The sequence below is a fragment of the Myotis daubentonii genome, chromosome 4 (genome assembly GCF_963259705.1).
Source record: "Myotis daubentonii chromosome 4, mMyoDau2.1, whole genome shotgun sequence".
NCBI classification, from domain to species: Eukaryota; Metazoa; Chordata; class Mammalia; order Chiroptera; family Vespertilionidae; genus Myotis; species Myotis daubentonii.
In genome coordinates this window covers 3,728,256-3,751,670 of record NC_081843.1, presented here as the reverse complement: position 1 = coordinate 3,751,670, position 23,415 = coordinate 3,728,256, and the positions used below count along the sequence as shown (strand labels likewise).

At 50.7% G+C, this 23,415-nt stretch overlaps 2 protein-coding genes across 8 annotated transcripts in view; one reads left to right on the top strand and one right to left on the bottom strand.

Moving 5' to 3' along the window:
* Positions 1-278: 278 nt before the first annotated feature.
* On the bottom strand, positions 279-21,054 carry LYRM1 (LYR motif containing 1). Of its 5 annotated transcripts, XM_059692025.1 has the most exons (6): positions 20,869-21,054; positions 14,352-14,496; positions 13,079-13,164; positions 8,900-9,065; positions 3,791-3,883; positions 279-937 (listed from the first exon to the last, which is right to left on the bottom strand). In XM_059692025.1, exons 4-6 carry the CDS (start codon positions 9,056-9,058, stop codon positions 821-823), a joined length of 369 nt encoding a protein of 122 aa, XP_059548008.1. In that variant the 5' UTR covers positions 9,059-9,065; positions 13,079-13,164; positions 14,352-14,496; positions 20,869-21,054; the 3' UTR covers positions 279-820. The 5 variants fall into 5 exon arrangements, with proteins under 5 accessions (XP_059548008.1, XP_059548007.1, XP_059548006.1 ...); XM_059692024.1 differs by lacking the exon at positions 14,352-14,496; XM_059692023.1 differs by lacking the exons at positions 13,079-13,164; positions 14,352-14,496 and having other exon boundaries at positions 20,865-21,054.
* A 309-nt stretch (positions 21,055-21,363) lies between these two features.
* The window catches only part of DCUN1D3 (defective in cullin neddylation 1 domain containing 3), a 43,209-nt gene continuing 41,157 nt past the window's right edge, over positions 21,364-23,415 (top strand). For 2 of the 3 annotated variants that reach the window (XM_059692034.1, XM_059692033.1), the window contains exon 1: positions 21,364-21,546. The gene's annotated coding sequence lies outside the window, so the exon portion shown is untranslated. The remainder of the gene's footprint in view (positions 21,547-23,415) is intronic. The other variant, XM_059692032.1, reaches the window with a different exon arrangement.

Genomic DNA, 23,415 nt, shown 5'->3' with positions numbered 1-23,415 from the left:
ACTTGCAATGATGCAGTAGGAGTTTCAAGCGAGCCTTTCAGTCCCAAGTGCATCCTAAGTCCACGCTTGAAGATGCTATGCTGTAACGGAGGCAGGGCTTCTCGGCATGTGTGTGGAGCCGCCAGGCATGGGTCTCAACATTTCCAGGGGAAAAAAACTATGAGGAACCCAGTGGTGCACTTTTTAAGGGGTGTTTGTCTGGAAATTGGGAGGGTCTAAAGATGACAAAACACACACAAAAAGCCCACTTTTAAAAAAAAGATTTTTTATTTTTAGAGAGAGGAAAGGAGTAGGAGAGAATGAAACATCAATGTGAGAGCATAAACTGGGGATCGAGTCCGCAACCCAGACATGGCCCTGCCTGGTATTGGCAACCTTTGGGTGTACAGGGCAACACCAATCCAGCCACACCAGCCAGGGGGGAAAGCCCACCTGTAAGCAAATCTATAACTTAAAAGGAAGCCTACACTATTCTGAGGGAGGTAGGTTGTTTGTGAGCAGCCATGAGAAACCCAGACACTGGCTGGCTTCTCAGTGTCAGCCGACAGGCCAGGCAAGGACTTGCCTCGAGCAGCTTTGCCATTCTCGTCTTCTCCCTCGGGGAGGCCGTGAGGTCTGCAACCGCCAGGATTAGTGTCATCCCCGCAGACAGCAAGGCCCTGACACACTGTGAGCACACATCATGAGGTCATTACCAATATTTGGGCGCCTTTAAAGAAGATACTTGAATTTTTGCCCCAATCAAGGAGAAAGGTTTTGCCGTTTGGTTTACATTGAAGACCTAGTTGGCTCATCGTCTGAGAAATAAACTTTCCCTGGATTAGGAAACCTCATCATGAGACTTGAGATATACTGGTTTGGAAAGTTTCCTCAGTTTCTCCTGGCTTCGAAGTCCCCGGCCTCGTAGTGAGGTAAGGCCCATTGGAGGCAGATGAATCTGAGTAAGAAGAGTAAGAACAATGATAATATTAAGAATTATAATCACTGCAGCAGCTTATATTCATTGAGCAGTTTCTAAATACCATGCTCTCTGCTCAGCACTACATCTGCAGAGTCATTAATCCTTACAATCATCTCCGGGCATTATATCAGCATTTACAGATGAGAAAGTGGAGGCTTAGAAGTTAAAACTTGCTCAGATTAGATATGAAGTGAGAGCGTGGATCTGAACCCAGATGTGTCTGATGCCAGAGCTGGGCTCTTCTTGGCCATGTTGCCTGCATGGAGGGAAAAGCCACAAACCACACAGTGAAATGAAAATGCAAAGGTGAGGGGAAGCATGGTCACAAAGATGTGTGTGTGGTGGCAAACTGGGACCAGCCTAAACGTCTACCGGAAGGGCTCATTCTCACAAAAGGATGCAAGGCAACCATGCAAAAGAGAGAGGCAGACATGCCCAGAAGCCAGGAAGTAAAGCAAGCAGGCAATAAACAGGACACCCAGGACTCGTGTAGTTTAACATGTTAAGCACCGTCAGTCACCGGTGACTGACACTATACTTTCAATCCAGAAGACAAAACAGGATGGGCGCTTAATGTGTTAAGAAAATGTATGTACATGAGTGTGGAAAAAAAGACTACAATGATATATTACCAAACTATCAAGTTGAGCCAATACAATATAAATTAAATATTGATAATTCAAAAATTTAAAAACAATCTACACTAATAAAAGACAAAGATGCTAATTGACAGTACCTTCACTATGCCCTAAGTCACGCCCACCAGCCAATCAGAGCGACTATATGCAAATTAACCCAACCAAGATGGCGGCCGGCAGACATGGAGCTGGAGCAAGCAGGAGGCTTGGTTGCCTGGGCGATGGAGGAAGCCAAGCTTCCCGCCTGCCCTGAGCCAGCTGTGGCCTCCGCTCATGGCAACAAAGTTTCAATTATAGCAGACAAATAAATCCCAGATACCTGCTTCCAGCCAGCCTCCACTGGGATCTGGGGTTCCTGGGGGTTGTGGCCAGCCTGCAAACAACCATCAGCCCCTCACCCAGGATGGCCACAACCTCATGGGGTGAGGGTCCCCACTGAGGGGCTTAGCCAGCCTGCAAATGGCCCTCAGCCCCTCACCCAGACTGGCCAGACACCCCAGTGGGGACCCCCACACTGAAGGGGCTGTGGCCAGCCTTCAAACAGCCATCAGCCCCTCACCCAGGCTGTCCAGGCACCCCAGGGGGGACCCCTACCCTGAAGGGGCTGTGGCCAGCCTGCAAACAGCCATCAGCCCCTCACCCTTGCTGGCCAGGCACTCCTATATAATAAAAGGGTAATATGCAAATTGACCCTAACAGCAGAACAACTGGGAATGACTGGTCACTATGACACACACTGACCACCAGGGGGCAGATGCTTAATGCAGGAGCTGCCCCCTGGTGGCCAGTGCGCTCCCACAGGGGGAGCTCTGCTCAGCCACAAGCCAGGCTGATGGCTGCCAGTACAGCGGTGGTGGTGGGAGCCTCTCCCACCTCCTCAGCAGCGCTAAGGATGTCCGATTGCAGCTTAGGCCTCCTCCCCCCTGGCAAGTGGACATCCCCCGAGGTCTCCTGGGCTGCCAGAGGGATGTCTGACTACCAGCTTAGGCCCAATCCCCCCAGGGAGCGGACCTAAGCCAGCAGGTGGTCATCCCCCGAGAGGTCCCAGACTTTGAGAGGGCAGAGGCCGGGCCGAGAGACCCCCCTGAGTGCACAAATTTTTGTGCACCGGGTCTCTAGTGTGTGTGTGTGTGTGTGTGTGTGTGTGTGTGTATGCCTAAGTGACCATTATGACAGAACGACCAGTCAACCAGTCACTATGATGTGCACTGACCACCAGGGAGCAGACGTTCAAGGCAGGAGCTGTCCCCCGGTGGTCAGTGCACTCCCACAGGCCTGCAGGAATCAGGCCTAAACTAGCAGTCGGACATCCCTCTCACAATCTGGGACCCCTCGGGGGCCTAAACTGGTCGTTGGACATACCACAAGGGGTCCCGGATTGAGAGAGGGTGGAGGCTGGGCTGAGGGGCACTCTCCCTCTACCCCCGTCCCCAGTGCCCAGTGCACGAAATTTCATGTACTGGGCCTCTAGTTTAATATAAAATTTGCTGTGGATTAAATTTATAGTCTCCCTCTAACCCCTGTCCCCCAGTTCCCCTCTCAAGAAACAATTACCAGCAGTTTTTTGTAGGTCAAGGGTAGAAAATTGGTAGTTTCATATGGTCAACCCAATAGTTACAGGGGTCACTTCCACGGGGTGTGAATTTTGACAAATTTCACTTTCTATCTTATGCATGCCTTTAACGTTTGAACTTTATTATTTTATTAACAACCTTGTCTAATATAAGAAGAAAATCCATAAAAAAGTGTAAAGCAAGAGAGAACACTATGCAACTGCGAGCTGGCTTTCCCTTCTATACGTGGGAAAGCTATACCCATGGGAGATAGTCTTCTTTGGCATCTTGGCTGGTCATGATAGGCTGATGGCATGCAAGGAGAGCTTGTTTCCAACATGCCTCCTGCAGTAGCTCTGGCCTTCTAGACCAGTGGTTCTCAACCTTCCTAATGCCGCGACTCTTTAATATAGTTCCTCATGTTGTGGTGACCCCTGATTTCATTGTTACAAATTGAACATAATTAAAGCATAGTGATTAATCACAAAAACAATATGTGATTATATATGTGTTTTCCGATGATCTTAGGCCACCCCTGTGAAAGGGTTGTTTGCGATCCACAGGTTGAGAACCGTTGTTCTAGACAAACACTCTGCAAAGGATGAGTACCCACCACGTGTTAACCGGGTCACACTTACTGGCCTTGGATACGGGATCTGGTAGTGCAGTCCGATTTCGATCCTAGCTGTGCATTCATCTATGCACTGCTTAATCTGGTCTGTGTCTGTGAGCTGGTGAAAGACAAAATGGGCATTTTTCTAATGCCACACAGAATACTGGTACACATTTTCTGAAACTCTTTTGATTTACCATTCAATAAATTAAATATTGATAATTCAAAAATTCAAAAGAAATCTATCTATAATATATATAAAAGCCTAAGCAACCGTTATGACCGGATGACCACAGGTAGCTATGATGCACACTGACTACCAGGGGGAAGCTCAATGCAGGAGCTGTCCCCTGGTGGTCAGTGCGTTCCCACAGCCAACTTCCTGCAGCTGGCCAACCTCCTGAGGTCCCTCCCTGTGGCCGGCCAGACCCTATTGGCCCCAACCTCCCGGCCCCGATGAGCCTGATTGGGACTGGGCAAGATGGGCCCCAATCGGCCCCGATCACCAGCCAGGCCAAGGGACTCCACCCGTGCATGAATTCGTGCACCGAGCCTCTAGTTTAATATAAAATTTGCTGTGGACTAAACTTACAAAATGAAGTCTCCCTCTTACCCCCGTCCCCCAGTTCCCCTCTCAAGGACAACAATTACTAGCAGTGTTTTGTCTGTCTTCCCAGTGGTATTCTCTGCATATATCAGCATACATGTATACATGTAGGTTTTTTTCTTTGCTTTTATTGAATTTTTTTAAATTGGACATTATTGTAGGAGTCCCCCTCCACCACTCCCCCTTTGCCCACCTGAACCCTCCCTTTTCCTTCACCTTTACCAAATTATTGCCTGTGCCCAAGGGGTATGTGTATATGGTTTTTGGGGTTTGTTTTTTTGAGCGAGGGAGAGGGAGAGAGGAATAGAAACATTAATGATGAGAGAGAATCATTGATTCACTGCCTCCTGCAGGCTCCCAACTGGGGATGGACTCGCAATCTGGCCATGTGCCCTGACTGGGAATCTAACCGTGAGCACCTGGTTCAAAGGTCAACGCTCAACCTGAACCACACTGGTTGGGCTGCATATATGTTCTTTAGCTAAACCCTTTGCCTTCTTATCTAGTCACCTCCCACCAGCCTCCCCTTGGGCACCAGCCAGTCTGTTCCATGTATTCATGTTTCTGGTTCCATTTTGTTCGTCAGTTTATTTTGTCCATTAGATTCTACAAATGAGTGAGATCAAATGGTACTTGTCTGTCTCTGACTGGCTTATTTCACTTAGCATAACGCTCTCCAGGTCCATCCATGCTGTTACAAAGGGTAAGGGATCCTCTTTTTTAAAGCTACATACTATTCCACTGTGTAAATGTACTATAGCCTTTTTTATCCATTCAAGGTTTTTTTCTTACTTTGTTCTGAATCTTGCTTTTTCCACTAATAAACTGAAGCTCCTTCTATATTTATGCATGTAAAACTGCCCCATTCTTTTTTTTAAATATATTTTTATTGATTTCAGAGAGGAAGGGAAAGGGAGAGAGAAACATCAATGATGAGAATCTGATCCTCTACTGGGGATCGAGCCTGCAACCCCAGCATGTGCCCTTGACCGGAATCGAACCTGGGACCCTTAGTCCACAGGCCGATGCTCCATCCACTGAGCCAAACCAGCTAGGGCTGCCCCATTCTTTTGAACAGCTGTACCAAATTCCAACATAATTTAACCAATCTTCTCCTGATAGACATTTAGGTTATCTCCAATCTTTGCCATTATAAACAAATATGTTATGGATCCCTCTAAAATTTTTTGGCTCATATACAAATATATCTAAAAGATAATTTCCTAGAGGAAGAATTATGGGTCAAAGGGTATATGTTCATGCATTTTTAATTCTCATAGATAGTGCCTCTAGATTCAAATACCCAGTGATTTTCAACCTTTTTAATCTCATGGCATAGAAACTAATTAATAAAATTCTGCAGCACACCAAAAAATGTAGTTTTTGCTGAGCTGACAAAAAAATAGGTATAGTTTTAATTCATTCCTATTTTTTTATTTGGCTATCTAAAGGAAGAGAGGTCAGTGCCCCTGACTAAATAGTCAGGTATTTCATATTTTAAAAATTCTTGTGGCCCTGGCTGGGTGACTCAATTGGACTGTCATCCTATACACCAAAAGGCTGCAGGCTCAATTCCCAGTCAGGGCACATACCTAGGTTCTGGGAGCATATGGGGAGGCAACTGATCGATGTTTCTCTCTTATATCGTTGCTTCTCTCTCTCCCTCTCTTTAAAAATCAATAAAAATATATCCTCAGGTGAGGATTAAAAAAGAAAAAGTATAACTAAAAATTCTTGTGGTACCCTCGTTGAAAACTGCTGCTCTAAGGGGCTGATGGATTTAAATTCCTTCAAGCAGCTAGGAATCACATTCCCACAGCACTTCTTCACATCCTCGCACGTTGGTCAAACTTTAAAGGAACCCAATTGTCTCAGCAAGTGCTGCTAGACACTGAATGATTCATCTCTCTCTCATTTTAAACTGTGAATTGCCTTGCTCATTAGTAAGGGGAAGAAATGGCTTCTGAAATTCTAAAATGGCCAAATTGTAGTAGTCCAGTTTCAAGTAAGAGAATGACAAGTTCATTCTCAACAACAGAAAGCTGGCGGTGAAGGGGAGAGAGCCCCTCACTCTGAGATGCCGTGAGCCAACGCAGTCTGCGAAGCAGTTGCCAGTGGGCTCAGAGCCGAGCTGGGCTGCAGCAGCCCCACAGGACACCACAGGGAAGGCTGGGCCGCGCGGCCTGGAAAGCCCAAGTGCCTTTGTGTCCCGTGGCACCTCCTGGAGCATGAGAATTGCAGCGCACAGACCCAGCGCAGTCCCTTGGGCAGAGGCTCAGCTTTCTGGTCTCTGTGCTTCTCAGAAGCTGTTGCTTTGATGCCCACCTTGGGAACATGTCCATGTCCCTTCCCATTTGCCTCTTAGGATTCAGAGCAATTCATGAGATACCTTTGGATTATTATCAAGCTCTTACAGCAAGTAGTTACAAGAAACTACGTATGTCTGTCTGTAGTGAGCAATGGGGGATAAAGAAAGCCCTGACAGAGCTATGGCCACGGCGCCGAGGGCTCCTGGGCTCCAGCTCCCATCTGAACAAGTTTGGGTTAGAGTTCTCCAAATTCCACCTTTCAGGGGCTGCCTGCATGATTTGATCTCCCCACCACCTACACTAACACTAAACTTTTTCTTTATGCCCTGGCTGGCTTGGCTCAGTGGACAGAGCATCGGCCTGCGGACTGAAGGGTCCCAGGTTCAATTCCGGTCAAGGGCACATGCCCAGGTTGTGGGCTCGATCCCCAGTGAGGGATGTGCGGAAGGCAGCCAATCACTGATTCTCTCTCATCACTGATGTTTCTCTCTCTCTCCCCCTCTCCTTCTCTCTGAAATCAATAAAAGTTTTAAAAAAAAATAAAAATAAATTTTTTCTTTAAATGGACTCTTCTAAGCATAGTAATTGTGAAAGTACCTGATACTCTATTTTCTTTCTATACATAGGAAAACAAGCACATATGTTAAAATGAAATGCCCACGTACCTTCCCAACATAAAAATCTCACTTCTGCATCACCACTGCACACATGCGCCCTCCGCCCCCACCACACTGGGCCCATGCAAGCAGCGGCAAGTGAGGGACTGATGGCTGCCATACTGGAAACCCAGGGTCTTAGCAGTCCTCAGGCAAGTCCTCAGGGCACGTGCTCTTGTGGCACCCCCAGCACCAGGCTGGGCATTGTGAGGCCATGGTCCCTGCCTTTACTGCCAGAGAGGACAACCTGACACCTAAAGCTACAGAAAGGCACAGTGGTGCACAATCAACTACCATATAGGAATTCAGGACAGGGCTCATCCTGGGGTCAGGTGAGAGCAGAGAAACTGACGAAGGCCTCCTGAAGGCGAATTGAGTCAAAGTATTTGTAACGCTGGTCAATCTATGACACCCACAGGCAGGCCCGTGAGCGGCCTCCGGAGTGTAAGCCACTGTATTAAGTTCATTAAATACACTAATAATGTCATTATACACAAAGCAGACATTTTGAAACGATGCAATAAAAATAAACAGAAACAGCACTTGCAGTATTTGATTCCATTCCTCCCAGGGCAGTTTAAGGACCTTGGGGCTGCGTGTACGCTGGTGTGGCACGCATGGTGTGCACCAGGAGCAGAGTGTGGAGAAGCTGGAGGGTCACATGACCATTGTACTTGGGGGATGGCCTTCAGGCGGGCGGTGAAAGGCCAAGGCTGGGTGTTCACATACGGGAGCTGGAACCACAGGCAGCTGCCGGTCCGGGGCATCAGCACACACGCTGACCTTCAGAGGACTTATGGCTGGCAGCAGGGGTGTGGAGAAGGCGGGTCAGAAAGGAGACTGAGGCAGGGACCAGAGCGGATGAAATAAAGGGAGTTTCATGAAGGAACTCAACAGCATGGGATCCATGAGATCACGCGTAGGCAGCCAGAGAGGTTGGGAGCTGGAAGCCTCGCTCGTGTGCGCTGTGCCAGGCGGTCTTCCTGAGGGGCTCCAGGTGATGCCTGAGGGCTTCCTGGGGTGACTGAATGGAGCCCCTCAGAAGTGGCTTTTGGCCCTGGGGTCTATCGGGGGTGCACTGCTATTAGACGGTCCCTAGGCACTACTGAGCCCCTTCTGTGGGCCCAGAGGGCAAGCTCACTCTGCTGGCCAGAGGCTTGAGTGCAAAGCCAGACCATGAAGGGCATCCTGTGCTTAATTCTAGTCTCTTCCCTCAGAATGGGTTTACACTTGGAGGCTTTGCCTAGTTTATGAACTGAAAAACAAAACCAAACCGTGTACCCTCCCCTGGGAGTGGCCCACAACAGGCGCAGAGGTGCGGGGCTGCTCCTGCCGGATGCCTGCGGCTCAGCCTGCTGCGGGCGCTGAGCCAGGCAGCCCGACCGAGACCTAAGGCACGTGCAGGGGAGACCCAGCAGAGCCTCCACGGCTGAGCCTCTCCTGCCTGCCGCTCTACCGCTGTGACTGCTGTCCTCTCGGCTTTAGGACAGAGAGAAACAGACAAACAAGCAGCTGTTCTCCTTGCCATCTCCGATCTCCGATCTCCGACTGAGGCTACTCACATTTTTGTTTTTCCGGAACAGCGTCCTGGCTTCGTGGCAGATGTACTGTTTTTCTCTCGCGGTGTCTTCCACCCGCCCCGACGCTGCCTGCCACTGCCTCGCAAGCCGGAAGATTCGGCGGTACAGGCCAAGCACTTCTTGTCTCGTGGCTGTGGTCATCCTCGCACTCACCGAAGTAGAAGAGGGAACATTTGCATGAAAACCCCACCTGAGAATAGGCAGCTAGAAGAGGTGCATTTTTTAATCAAGCTCTTGAGACTAAAATTGCTTTCTCAAGCAAGCTGCTTGGTGGCACTGCTGGGCGGGCGCTGGCCTGCGCGTCACCGCGTGGCTGAGGCTGCTCCCCGGGCTGTTTCCTACCACAGCCATTTTCACAAACATGGCAAAACCGAAATGCACATTCACTATTCTTTAAGCTGGAAAGAGTACTCGGGACGAGGCTCTCGGTGTGTACGCTGGTAACTTACACCATTGCCCTGGGGGCCAAGGAGCAGGCACATTTTTAATAACTGAATTTAGTGCAGGGGCTGCTAACTCAAGTCCTTCCAGGGCCGGCCGGCAGGGAACGTGGCTGGCGGGGCAGTGGCCAACGGAGAGGACATGCCCCCTTAAAAAGGGAAGGACATGCCCCCTTAAAAAGGCCGCTTCTCAGCCCGGCCAGTGGCTGCCACGTAGAAACAAGGGCCTGGCGATGCTGGACCTCCGGCTAGCTTACTAGGTGGCCTTCCAGATTTTTAAAAGATGAAATCTCAAAAAAGACACGAATTCATTACTTTGGAAAAGGTGAGCACCATGAAGGCCAAGCAAATTGTGTCTGCAGGCTCGGTTCCACCTTAGCCCATCATAACCTTGTTGAAAGGATTTCTTGCGCTGCTGGTCTACGTCTTGTCCACAGAACTGCGCATGCAGAGAACTAAAAATCTCGGTGACGACTGAAGTCCGCGGCCCCTCTGGGTTTTACTCTGAGACAACAATGTTTTATGTTGAGAGGACCTGGCTAAGACCCCCACCTAAATGCATTCCCTAAAGTAACTGTATTTTAAAAAATTCCTGTTAATATCCTGAAATATTCCAGATACACAAAATGATACAGAGAGTAATATAATTAACAGCCACAGAGTCACAGTGAACCTTAAAGGATAAACTGTATAGCTGAAACCCTCACTGTCCCTCTTCCAAGTCCAATTCCCGTTTCTCTCCTAGAGGGAACCCTAGCCTGACTCACACATCTTTGTAGGCAGCGTGAAATAGTGCTGCTCAGCAAGTTCTTAAACTGTATCTCCATGTGCATGGGCAAGGCCTTGCCTTCCTATCCCTTGCTTTTTTGCCCATTTCTGTGAGACCCATCATGCTGTTCCTTTAGCTCTAGCTCATCTGTTCTCACTACTGCCATTCGGCCCACTGTCTGGTCACACTGTGTCCACTCTCCTGCTGCTGGACGTTAGGTACTTGCTTCTTTTACTTGGGCAAAAACTTCAGCCTGTTTCTCTGCTATTAACTTTAAATCAGAGAAGGCCCACGCCTGGAGGATCCCTAGGGCATGGCCCCTGCCCCGCCTCTAACACGTGGAGCTGAGAAGAGGGAGAACAGATCAGAGAGGGAGCACGTGGCCAGGCACAGGGCCTCCTCTCCGGACCCTGGCTTTCTGGACAGCTCACCAGGGGCAGGGAGGGGACGATGGAGATAGTGTGCCAGGCAGCCCGGGGTCTATGAGAACTCGGGCAGCTAAAGAATGTAGATGGGAGCTGGAAGGAGGGGTCGGCCCAGAAATTCCAAGTGCTTCCAAGGAATTCACCTCACAGGGCACCTCTCTTTCAACTGTGACTGCCCTTCCTACTCATCCCGACCCTGGCGACTTTTCCTGAGCAACCAGGACTGAACCAAGGCTTAACTGTTTGATGAAAAGCTTGAAAGCACAACTTCACCAATTCAAGTTAACAGGACTGAGGTTAAGAGTCGACACCAATTCTGACGTCCACGATGCTTCAGAGAAATTGCTTAAAAGGAATTAATAAAAACCAAGAGAGAACATCATGCTTTATGGCCAATCGTTAATAAAAACCCAGAGGGAATGACGTTTTCCTGCTGAGGAAAGGGTTCTGAGTGCTGGCTCTCCCTAAAATTCCGTGTTTTCCTGTGCACGTCTGGGAGTCTGTAAGGAACTTCTACTAAAGATGCCTCACCTCCGTTAGCAGGACCTGGAGGAGAGGGCCTGGCATAGGAACACCGCAGCATCTCTGCTGCGTCTGAATTTAATTGCTTTCCTTCTCTCCTCTAAGAACCTCAGCCCGAGCTCTAACTGATGATACACCAGCACCTGACACAGGAGCCCTGGAATTAGGGCACTCACGGTAACAAGCAGAACAATTGGTGCTTAACAGGCCTATTTTCAAAACACTTGAATGTCTAAGTGCTGGGAAAACTAATCCTGAAAGGGGGTAAGTGATGTCTCCTCTCCAACATCAGTTGACATAGAAAGCCTACATGTTCCTGGACTGAAGGGGTCCATTTACCTACATGCATCAAAGTCCAATCCAACGGGAACAGGAGTTTGCAGCAAAGAAAATAAGTACAGGTTTACAAGTGAGGAGATGGTGCCCAACCCAGTCACAGGCAATTAATGATAAAAGACCTAGCCTCCCAGTGGCTCCCAGGAAATGGGCTACAGGAAAAGGTCATGATCATGGTGGCTGAAGGAGTGGGAGTGAGCGCCCTACTCATCACTGTATCAGATCCTGTCTGGTTTCATGAGGGTGTGGTCCCCATGGTCTTACTGTTTCATGACTTGCGACTGAAACCTATTTGAAGTCAAGGTGCTATCTTGAGCTTGACCAACATTCTGTGGTCAACAGACCTCAGGCTTTATTCTTAAGACAGTTGGATACTGACCGTGGTGTCCCACGGGTTCAATTATTAAGGAAAGGAATGGATGGAGAGGAATAAGAAAGGGTCATGTGAAAGAAATGAGAGTTTCTGGGTGGCTCAGTTGGTTGGAGCATCATCTTGTACAACAAAGAGGTTTTGGGTTCAATTCTCAGTCGGGGCACATACCTAGGGTTGTGGGTTCAATCCCAGTACGCATATGGGAGGCAACCAATCAATGTTTCTCTCTCCCTCCCTTCCTCTCTCCTTACAATCAATTTAAAAAAATATCCTCAGGTGAGAAAGGAAAAAAAAAAAAAGAGGGTTTCTGTGTGGATAGAAATTATGAAGATTTCCCGAAAGAATGTTCTATGGTTTCCCATGGTGTTCTATTTTTTTAAAAAAATATATTTTTATTGATTTCAGAGAGGAAGGGAGAGGGAGAGATTAAAACATCAATGATGAGAATCACTGATCCCCTGCCTCCTGCACACCCGCTACTGGGAATCAAGCCCGAAACCTGGGCAAGTGCCCCGACTGGGAATCCAACTGTGACCACCTGGTTCAAAGGTCGATGCTCAACCACTGAGCTATACCAGCTGGGCCAGGTGTGTACCGTTCACAAGTCTGGCGTACCATTTCCTTCTAACTCTTGTGCAAAAAAAAAAAACAAGGAAAAAAATGCCTCTGTTGTTCTTTCCTTATTAGAATCTTTCAGTTCTTTGGGGAACTCGTGTTTTCTTATCTTAGGATTACGTACCTATCTGTTATTTCTAGAAGGCTCTCTCCTGACCCCCTCCCATGTACCTTACCAACCCCTAGTCATCCTTTAGTTCTCCGTGAAAACATGGAGGTCTCGGACGATCTCTCCCTATCCCCTTCTGCCTCACCATATACGCCAGATCAGGTCTCTCTGTTGAACTGTCCCTTGGCACCTTGTATTTCTTCTTTGTAGCAGTGATCACTCAAGAAATGGCCTGTCAATGTCTGTCTTCCCCCATAGACTCTAACCTCTATGGGGACAGTACCACATGCACCGTATTCACTGCTGAATGCTCGGCACCTGGCAAGGTGCAAACTGCTAGTCAACCAATGTCCGCTGAATAAATGAAAATCTCATGCTATGGAAGCTTGAGATTCTAGAAACATCATCAGCCATGTATAAAAAATTTTTTAAAGTTCTTATCCTTTTGACTTATATTTGTCTCTGTTCCTAGAAAGTAACTTGTTTAGAAAAAGTACCTTTTCCCTAAAAGTCTTCCTTCCTATGGATTTAATGGCTAGACACCAACATTTATTCCTCAAACCATCACTGACCTCTCACTGATGCAGAACCGACAGCCCTTTTCCTTCCTCTCTAGTTTCAGGGGTTGATCTGATGCAATGGGGTCTGCTAGGATTTCCTGCAGGACATCAGAAATATGAAGTTGTTTAGCAGTCCACAACTGAACTGCAGTATGGACTGCCTATGAAGTCTATTCTTACATAATTTTTACAGTAAAAATTTTGTAACTTTCATTCTTATGATTGACTAGAGGCCCAGTGCATGAAATTCGTGCATGGGTAGGGTCCCTAGGCCTGGTGGCAATCGGGGTCTCCTGCCTGCCCACTGGGGCCTTCCTTCATTCCGCGCTGTCCCCTGGTGGTCAGCGCACATAATAGCGAGTGATCAAACTCCCTATCTCCAGTAAAACTCCCTCCCCCAAGGGACACTTTGCATATTAGCCATACACACACACACACACACACACACACACACACACACACACATACCAGAGGCCCGGTGCACGAAATTCATGCATGGGAGGGGGATGTCCCTCAGCCCGGCCTGCACCCTATCTAATCCAGGACACCTCAGGGGATGTCTTCACTGCCAGTTTAGGCCCGATCCAGGCCTAAACCAGCAGTCAGACATCCCTCTTGCAATCCAGGACTGCTGGCTCCTAACTGCTCACCTGCCTGCCAGCCTGATCCCCCTAACTGCTCTCCTCCACCAGCCTGATCACCCCTAACTGCCTCTACCTTGGCCTCACCATCATGGCTTTGTCCGGAAGGACGTCCGGCCTAATTAGCATATTACCCTTTTATTAGTATAGAGGCCTGGTGCATGGGTGGGGGCTGGCTGGTCTGCCCTGAAGGGGGGTCCCAGATCAGGGTGGGGGTCCCTTTGGGGGGCGGGGCCAACCTGGGTGAGGAGCCTGGGGCAGTTTACAGTCCAGCCACACCCCAATCGGGGTCAGGGGACCCCGCTGGGGGACAAGGCCGGCCTGGGCAAGGGGCCACCAGGGGTCTGCAGGCTGGCCACGCCATCAGGTTGGGGGTCCCTACAGGGGAGCAGGTGGCCTGGGCGAGGGCCTGGGGGCAGTTTGCAGGCTGGCCAAGCCCCAGGCTTTGTCCAGGAGGTCTCCCAGTCTAATTAGCATATTACTCTTTTATTAGTATAAAAAGATATATAGAAGATAGGTATTTCTTTAAACTCTGCTTCTTTTCACCTCCTTAACCCCAAATCCCAGAATAAAAAGAAATAAGACATGAAGTGTGAATGGAAGAAACTGTGACTGGAAAGGGGCCTATTTTCTTAAAATCGTACCCCATACCTGCAGTCCCAAGCTTAGTCACCAGCACCTGCCGGGCGCAGCCTGTGGTACGATCAGGATGATGAGGCTTGCTGCTGCTGCACTGGCCTCAGTCATCATCAGAGAAGCTTCCCCTACAGCAGGCATCCCAGAGACTGGCTGGGGAGGTGATGTACAATAAACATATTTTCTTACTGCCCACCGAACCATGATTTAAAGTAATTTCATTTTGTAGTGATATAGCTTCCTTTAAATAAATGTATTACAAAATATTTTAAGCTAGTTTAATATATAGGTAGATAACAGTAAAAACAGTGACAGTGGGCCTGAAAGAGCAGTTTAGAAGGTGCTGCTGAGGCACATTCCTTCCACTGAGCCATCCACTTGGAATGGCTATTGTGTGCCTGCCACCTGTCCCCCGCCTCCCCCTCCCCCACACACACCCCAGCTCCCGGACTCGCAGGTGTTCTGGAGCAGCTGTCGCCAACCTTTCGGACCTCACGGACCACCAGGATCTGGAGCACCCTTCACCCAGCACATGCAGGCCTTGGTCGGACAGGAGGCCCAGGGGAGATTCATCCACTTCACCCTTTCCCCCGCCATGGGAAGACCTTGCAGCGTAAATACGGGCATTGAAGAGCAGAGATGAACATGCCCTTTCTCCTGACCAAATTTAAAGAGCACGACTCTGGTCTCAGGAATGTAAACATTCCCAAAGCTGAGCTCTCAGGAGGCTTTCCCTCCTACTGAAGAAAAAGTGTTGCAGTGCAAGCCAAGGGCAGAAAATGCAAGTTCCGAAGGACTCGCTCTCAGGATCTGCCCCTGGGCGCACTTTTCCTCACCAGGACGAATGTAATCAAACTTCTCTTCCAAGGACTTTATGACTGAGGGGTGGGCAGAAGAAGACTGTGAAATCTGCTGCAGTCAGTCTTCCGTGTTCGCTGTGCACCGGTGGTGGCTGGTCTGGGTCCTGCGGCCCTGTCTCCTCCATCTGGGACTTGCTTTTTGCCAAATGAAGGTCCCAACTCACACCACTGCTATGCCTAGCGCTGACTTTCACCCTTCGTCTCCCCTCACTTTTAATGGGTGCCTTTTCCACTTCCCACCTACAAAACACACATTTTTTAGTATAAAAAATTAGGATTACAGTGGGGCCTTGATTTACGATCTGAGACCGAGCTCGTTAACTCAAATTACTCTATCAACTCAATGCAAAAAAATCGGCTGAGAGACAGCTGGTATCTCAAAAAACTCGGTAGTCGGGACACTCGTAAGTCAAGGCCCCACTGTATGTTTCATTCATTACACTCCTAAGCTGGGCACATAACTGGAGCTTAAAATACAGGATGGGGCACAAGTAGGTTTACAGTTGTTTGTATGGAATATAATACAATAATACAAAAATAAACTCCGCCTCATGTGCTGTAAACCTACTTTTGACATACCATGTACATTCTCATCTTAAGATACAGGTGTTGGCATGTGGACCAGGTTTTCCAACGGAGGACTAGAGCACTTAAAAATACGAATTAACCCTCACAATGGTGTGTGTGAGAGCGGCGCTGGAGGCCGGTGTTCTGTGGGGAGGAGCCTTGTCAGTTCCATGAAGGGCTGTAGGGAAGCCTCACTCTCAGTTCATTTAAGGCCCGTTAGGGTTCATCCACTGGACCGAAACGACTTTGTTTCTGTGCAATTTAGAACCAAACATACAAGGAAAATGGGGTTGTCATACTTTTTTTAAAAAAAACAATCCTTTGGGGAAATAAGGCTCATCACACCCAAATGATGAGGGAGTCAAAACTAACCCAGAAAACTTTTATTTGAAGAGCCTCTAGGGAGCTGAAATGCTCTGACACCAAAGCAAGCTGGCCCCGGTAGCAGAGTAGGTTTTCCACATCCGTAAGAAAGAGGCAGCACAATGCAGGCAATGAGCTAACAAATCCTACTTCACTACACTGGCAGGTCCTCCGGCGCCTCAGGGTCATGAATGGAAAACTGGGCGACAACAGAACCTTCTTCAGAGTTGTAGAAAGGACCATTCATTAGATAATCCAGGCAAACCACTTAGCGCAGGGGTTAACGAAGGCCAACGCCACCTAACAGCAGGGCAGGACAGGACAGGACATTTATCTGTGCTGAGCTTGTCCGCAGAGGAAAGGAATGGAGGCCTGTTGGCAGACGTACTGCTTTGTGGTGGTCATGGATTTTCCTAAAGCTGCTTCCCTGCTCACTCAAACCCCTGTATGTACAGGACTCTTGTTCTCAGTGTGAGTGACTGGCCCTTTGGAGGACTGCTTATCTTCAGACCACAGAGCGTCCTTCCTGCTGAAAACACAATGCAGATGCCAGCACCAAAGGCAGGAGCAGGCTCCCCGTCCTAGTTTTCTTCCTTTATCTTACTCCTTGTTTATCCTCAGGGCACTTTTTCCTAGGTCCCAGATGCTCCCTACAGCTTGGTGTACACCATATCCCATGGGTGTCATCCTCACTCAAATCCAATGGCCTTCAAGCTGAACTGTGCCCCACACTTCTCTGTCCTCCCCCCTCCATCAATCAGCCAACCGTCCCCCCCCCCCCCCCCCAAGCACACACCACAGACTTGTTTCCTGGTTCAGGTTTTGGTGACTAGAATCCAAAAAAGGAAGTACAATGCCACCCAATTTTGCAAATCCCAGGATAAGCTTGTGTGGCATCCTTAATCATATCACAGCTACTTTCTGAACAGTATCTTTTCACAAAGGAAGTGACAATGTCATGTGCCAGAAAGGGGGCAGGCAGTAGAGGGCAGATCATGTTTTAATTTTACCTAAAGGAAAAGGAGTCAGGTTTGGCCCTGTAATATGGGAATCTTCAGAACACAGGGAACACACAGAACTATTGACATCTGGAAGACTTAAACTCTCCCAACAAGACCTTATGGGTTAAGTACATTCATTCTGTTAGGTCGGAGAGAGCCCAGGATCGGACACATGCAGACATGTGATGAGATAATGGACTCCCCCTGGCATTTCTAACGGATCAGCGTGCCAGACACAGATACTGGCTTCTCCCTGAATCAACACGACCCCCACACACTGATTCCTTCCTGAATACCCTGCTGACCCCCCTGCAGCGGGAACTTCCTCAGCTGAATACCTCAGCTCAGGTCCCTCCCCCTCACCCAACCGCAGTATAAAAAAAGCGCCCCCCTCCCTGTTGGCGTGCATCCACGTGCCCTGTCTTTGGGGTATATGGGTCTCCCGGGGACACAATAAACCTTTTCCTTTTCTTTCTTTTCTGATTCACTGGACTCTATTTCTTACGCCGCCTCCTGAGCCACCTAACCTAACACATTCTAACTATACCAGGGAGGGAACACACTCAGTTGCACTGGTAAGGGGACACCAATCAGGCTATGGTATCTGGGACATTTACAGCTGTTTTCCCCTCCAGGATCACAATTCTAAATAAAAACCAACGTTCTGCCTCAAGTCAAAAGTATCTGGTTCCTTATCTGTGTATTTTGAGACGAAGACCAGGTAAGGGGTCAGTCAGAGGGGCTGGGAACCAGTTACAAGTAGGAGTTGGAGGTGTGTGTGGGCCCGAGACAGATGAAGACTCAGTCCACGCCAAGATCAACCGCACTCCTTCATTCACAACTACTTGGGATTCCCACTCATCATAGGAATTAGGGAAGCCGCCAAGACGAAACACTTAAATTTAAATGAATGTTTAGATCCCTCCTTCCTGATTATTTTCTAAGGAGCTGGGTTAGAAACCTGACAGAAGGACTCTGCCCCGAACATTAGATACAGCTGGGGCCCTCCAGCCGAGGCTGAGCCCACCATCCGGTACAGAGCTCCCTGTGTGCAGGGCCCCTGCCTGCCATGGTAGTTTCCAAGTAGTAGCCTCAGCCATCAAATCAACTTGGCTCGCCTAGAGGCACTGAGCTCCTTACCACACCAAGTTCCTTCCAGTAGGAACGAGACTGTCAGTTTTCAGTGTGAAATCATTAGCACCCAGGACCTTCAGTGATAAAAATACCCCACTGGCCACATGCAGCTCTTGGGCACTTGAAATAGGTGAGTGCCCAACTGAATTTAAATTCTATTTGACTGAAATAGCTACATGCGGACAGCACAGCTCAGCACAGCTCTAGACCGACCTTGCAAATCCCATGCCCACAGGCAGGTAGGTGTGGGGGGAGAGACTAGGCCAGCCCTGGGCAAACTACGGTTTTGAAATGAATAAAACTAAAAAAAAAAAAGACCGTACCCTTTTATGTAATGATGTTTACTTTGAATTTATATTAGTTCACACAAACACTCCATCCATGCATTTGTTCCGGCCCTCCGGTCCAGTTTAAGAACCCATTGTGGCCCTCGAGTCAGAAAGTTTGCCCACCCCTGGGCTGGCCTCTCAGCCCGAGCCACAGGAAAGCAGCAGAGCTCCTTGGCTCCAGGTGGCTGGTGCTGGGTAGGAACCTCAGGCTGGTGCTGCCACATTATCTCATTTTTCAAATGAAGCGGAAAATCTGGATTTCAATGTCCAATTTTTATTTTAAAAAATTTTAATATTTGAACCAAACTGACAACATGCTGGGGAGCAAGACCTCAAATGCCCAATTTTTAAAAGTTAGTAAATTTAAAAATTAATTTAAGTCACGTTGTGGCTGAACAATGGCAGGCAACATGTCTCGCCAGTGAGCAGGCTCTATCTGGCCAGCCTCTCCTGCTCAGACGGCAGGGCCTCTCCACAGCCACGGTGCGGCCACCGCAGCTCTCCTCGGTGTCGCGGCAGATCCGAGGCTGAAACCCAGGCCTTCCCAGTCTTCTTCTGGTTTTAGGAGATTGACCACATCTAGATTTCGGCGGTGGCAGCAGGGACAAAAGCCCCTGCAGAAGCTGCTGGTCTGTGGCTGGCATCTTAGGAACACTGTTCCGACCTCGCTAGAGCGACATGGTGAGCCCTTTGACATGGGGAGCCCTTTGACATGGGGAGCCCTTTGACATGGGGAGCCCTTTGACATGGGGAGCCCTTTGCGTAAGGCTCTCTCTCCACTAGGAGCCAGCAGGACACAAAGACTAGTCCGAGGGGGAGACAGACATAAAAACAAGCAAAGCCAGGTTTGCTATAATGGACACAGATCGCGTGGGCACAAGTCCCAAAGCACAGCGCCTGGGGAGGGAGGGGAAGCAGACGCTGCTAGTGGTGGATGAGCCCCACTGACGAGGAGGGTGGGCCCCATTTTCCCAGAATATTAAGGGGGCCTCCTTGTCTATGTCAGTTTCCTTCGCAGGCTTCTTCTCTGGGTAATCTCTAAATGCAAAGAGCCCCCAGGAGGCGTGCAGGAGCCCAGGCCATCTAGAAATACGACCCTACCTGTACTGATTGTCTCTATGCCTTCCCCTGACTTGCAAATCCAACTTCTCAACATCTTCACCTGGATGGTTAATACTCAGCCAACCCAGCATGTTCCAAGAGAGCTTGGGGTTTCCCACCCACTGTTTTCCCTCTCCTGTACCCCTCACGGCCAGTCCCGCAAGTCTACTTTCAAAATACTCTGCGCCCCTCCGAAGACCTCCCCCCCCCCCAAAGAGGGGTACCTTTGCCATGATCGCTCTTAAGCTCCAAGGGCCCTTCTTTCGTCTCTGTAACTTTTAAAATAAATGTTCTCTTTTAAACACGCAAAAAATGCGCTGTGAATTTTACTCCCCATTTCCAATGCAACTCAACACTGCCTGCCCCTCTCCCGTGGCTGCCGGCCTCCGCCTTCTCTACCCAGCAGCCACGAGTGATTTCCGAACATCTGGGTCACTACGACCACGGCACCCCTTCCGAACCCTCCGGGGCCATACACAGACCTGCCCCTGCCCACGGCTGTCCGACCGAGCCCTGCTCCTTCCCCACCAACCCTCTGCCAAGGGCTCCGCACCAGCCCCTGGCCGCCTCCGGCTGCCGCCTCCCGCCCCTGCCTGCTGCTTCCCCTAGAAAGGCCCCCGGCCAGCTCCCTCTCCTCGGAGCCACCTCACCCGACGTGGAGCGCTCCCCCTCCCCACCAGCCCATCGGGCATCACTGTTGTTGGGGGCGCTCGCTCGCTGGCATCTTCCTTATTGATCTACTTTTTAACTTTCTCTTGGACTCGAATAAAAAGTCGCGGAGCACAGCCCTGCGGCGAACGGTGTTACGGCGCAGGCTCTCGCTGCCTAGAAAGGCTGCGTCCCACCCGCGGCGTCGGGGTCAGCGTCCCGCCCCCGGCCAGGCCCCTGCCGATCTCCCCCTCGCACTCGGGGACTGGGGACTCAGGACAGCCTCCGGCGGGCTGCAAACCCGCGCCCAGCGTCCCGCAATCCTCCCCCGCCCGGCCCCGGGCCGCTCCCTGGGCCGGTGCCCGAGGCTAGAGGCGCCACCCGGAGCCGCCCCGCCGGGCTGGGGTCACACAGGCGCGTCTCCTAGCAACGTCGACCCTTGCCCCACCCCAGCCTGCCCGGGAGCCGGCCCGTCCCCATAGTCTCCGCGCCAGAGCCCGCGTCTCCGTCCCCTGCACTCACGCCGCGCCGGTCCGGCCTCCCCGACCCTCGGAAGCCCCGGGCGCCCGGCGCGCTGCGAGGAGGCAGCGCGGGAACCCACGGAGCGCGGCGCACGCCTCGGCTGGCCCTGCGGCCGGGCCGCACCACGGCGGACCTCTGGGAGAGCCGACCCAGGTCTGCGGTCGTCCGAGCCCCTCGAATCGCACGCTCCAGCCCCGCCCCCTCCGCCCGCCCGCCCTCCCGCAGCGGAGCCCACTGTCCCCCGCCCCCTGACCCCCCCGCCGCTGCCCCCTTCCCGCTGCCCCCTTCCCGCTGCACGCCCCCCCTCCAGCCCCAATGGTTCAGCCCAACGCCCGCCGCCCGCCCTCCACGTGGCCAGGCCTGTGCACTCACTTGGCGACGGCTGCCTACGTGCGTACGTCGTGACGCACGCTCCCCGCCCCCGCCCCTCTGTTCCTCCGGGAGCCGCGGCAGCGGGGTTACCGGAAGTGATGATGCGCCGGCGATGGGGGGGCGGGGCTTCGGGGCGGCCGCGGCCGGTGGGCCGCGGGGGAAGAGGCGGCGGCGGCTGGGGTGGCGGCGGCGGCGGCGGCGGGGCAGGGAGTCTGGGAACGCGAGCGGGGATGGTAGGTGCTTTGGACCCGCCGGGCCGCCGTCCTTGCCAGAAAGGGTTTCACTGGAGGAACCTCTGGAGCAACTGTGAGTTATGGGGGGGCCGAATCGAGGAAAAGGGGGAGCGCTGAAGGGGCGGGGGTTGGGTACCTTCGGGAGGGGGTGGACGGGAGGAGTGGAAGTCCGCGCCTCGTCTGGACTGGTTCCTCTGGAAGGAGGCGAGGGGAGCCCGCGCGGGTCAGCCCGGGCTCGGGAAACTTAGCCCGGCCCCCGCCTCCACCCGCCGCCGGGAGGTGCAGACTCGGGTCCTGCGCCCGGTGAGCGCGGCGCGGCGGGAGGTGGCGGGGGTCTTCGCTCCCTCCGCCCGCCCTCGCGGCCTCCCCACCCCCATCCCGCTCTGTAATCATTAACAGCCCGGGATTAAGGGGCTCAGACCCGAAGGCCTGCCCTTCCTCTGCACCTGGGCCGTGGCGATCGCCATCGGTGCCGAGGCAGGGGGGCTGGAGGCGTTGCCTGTCCTGAGTGGGAAGCGGGCCGGGGTGACACAGGTGTTGCTTTTCCCACCGCCCCGCACCACTATCCTCCCGTCCCCCGCGCACCCTGGTCTCCACTGTAATTCTCTGGGGTGAGGTGGTGATCGGGTGTGTGTTTCTTTATGGAACTCGGCACCTTGGCCCCCCTCTTTTGAATTTGGCGTTCAGCCTCCATCCAGATCTTCGATTAAATGCAAGCTTTGTAAATAATCGGAGCCCGGGAGCCCCGAGTCAGAGGAACCTTCCCCTGTGAATGCTGGAACCCAGAGCCCTTGCGAGGATTCCTGAATGGCATCATAGCCCAGGAATCAGGTCTCCTGCTCTGAATACTTTCCGGGTGAGGAATGTGCATGGTGTCAACTCTTCCCAAAATGATTTGATGTTCGGCTAATTCTGGATTTCTGTGTTTCTCTCCGCCCACACTTCGTGATGCATCTCGGAGGACAGAAAACCCAATTTTACTTTTTCTACGCTGGGACAGTAGCGCCCCCCCCTCCCCCCATTTGTGTGTCTGGCCCACAGGTTTTCAGTGACACACTCGGCTTGTGCTGATTGCCATCTTACTTCGCTGATTCTTTTTGTATAGGTGTTTTTAAATGAGAAAATGTGACCTGTTTAGTTTTGCTTTAAGGAAGAACACAAACCGATAACAGATGTGAAAAAATTATTTGAAGAAAGCAAAGAATGATTGGGAAGAAGGTCTCTTTATTGTCCAGTTAGTTTAAAAAAAAAAAACAACAACAACAACAACAACCAAGAAATGTGCTCCTTCAGCCTGTGATGGGGATTTCACAGTGACATGTGATGAATCCTATTTCGTTGTTGATATTTTCTTTGGAAATCCTCTGTTGGATCTGGAACTGTTTTCTGAAGAACTTTGAGAGATAGTGTCTAATTTTGGGGATCCTTACGTTAAAGAGAGAGCATAAATCCTGGCCCTGTGTGTGCATATTGCTGGGAGAACTGTTAACCTACTCATCTGGGTCTGATAAAACAATATAATGCTTTGATTTTACAAGTAACATTATGTTTAGGTGTTTCACAGAAATGCAACAAAAGAATGGCTGCTGCTCTCACCTTAATTGTTCTGGAGTCATTGAATAAAAGGTCCAAAAATCATTCATTCAAGAAGCATTTGTGAATGGCTAAGTGCTTACCTGGTGTTTTGGGCCCTGGGCATTCAAAGATGAACACAAGCATAATGTCCACTCTTAGGAAGCTTACATCAGGTTCCGGGTGGGAACATATAATAACAAACATATAAATCAGGTTTTGATGAGTGCCAAAGAAAACGAGAGTGATGGGCCCTGGCCGGCTTGGCTCAGTGGATAGAGTATCAGCCTGCGTACTGAAGGGTCCCAGGTTGGATTCCAGCCAAGGGCACATGCCTGGGTTGCGGGCTCGATCCCCAGTAGGGGGCGTG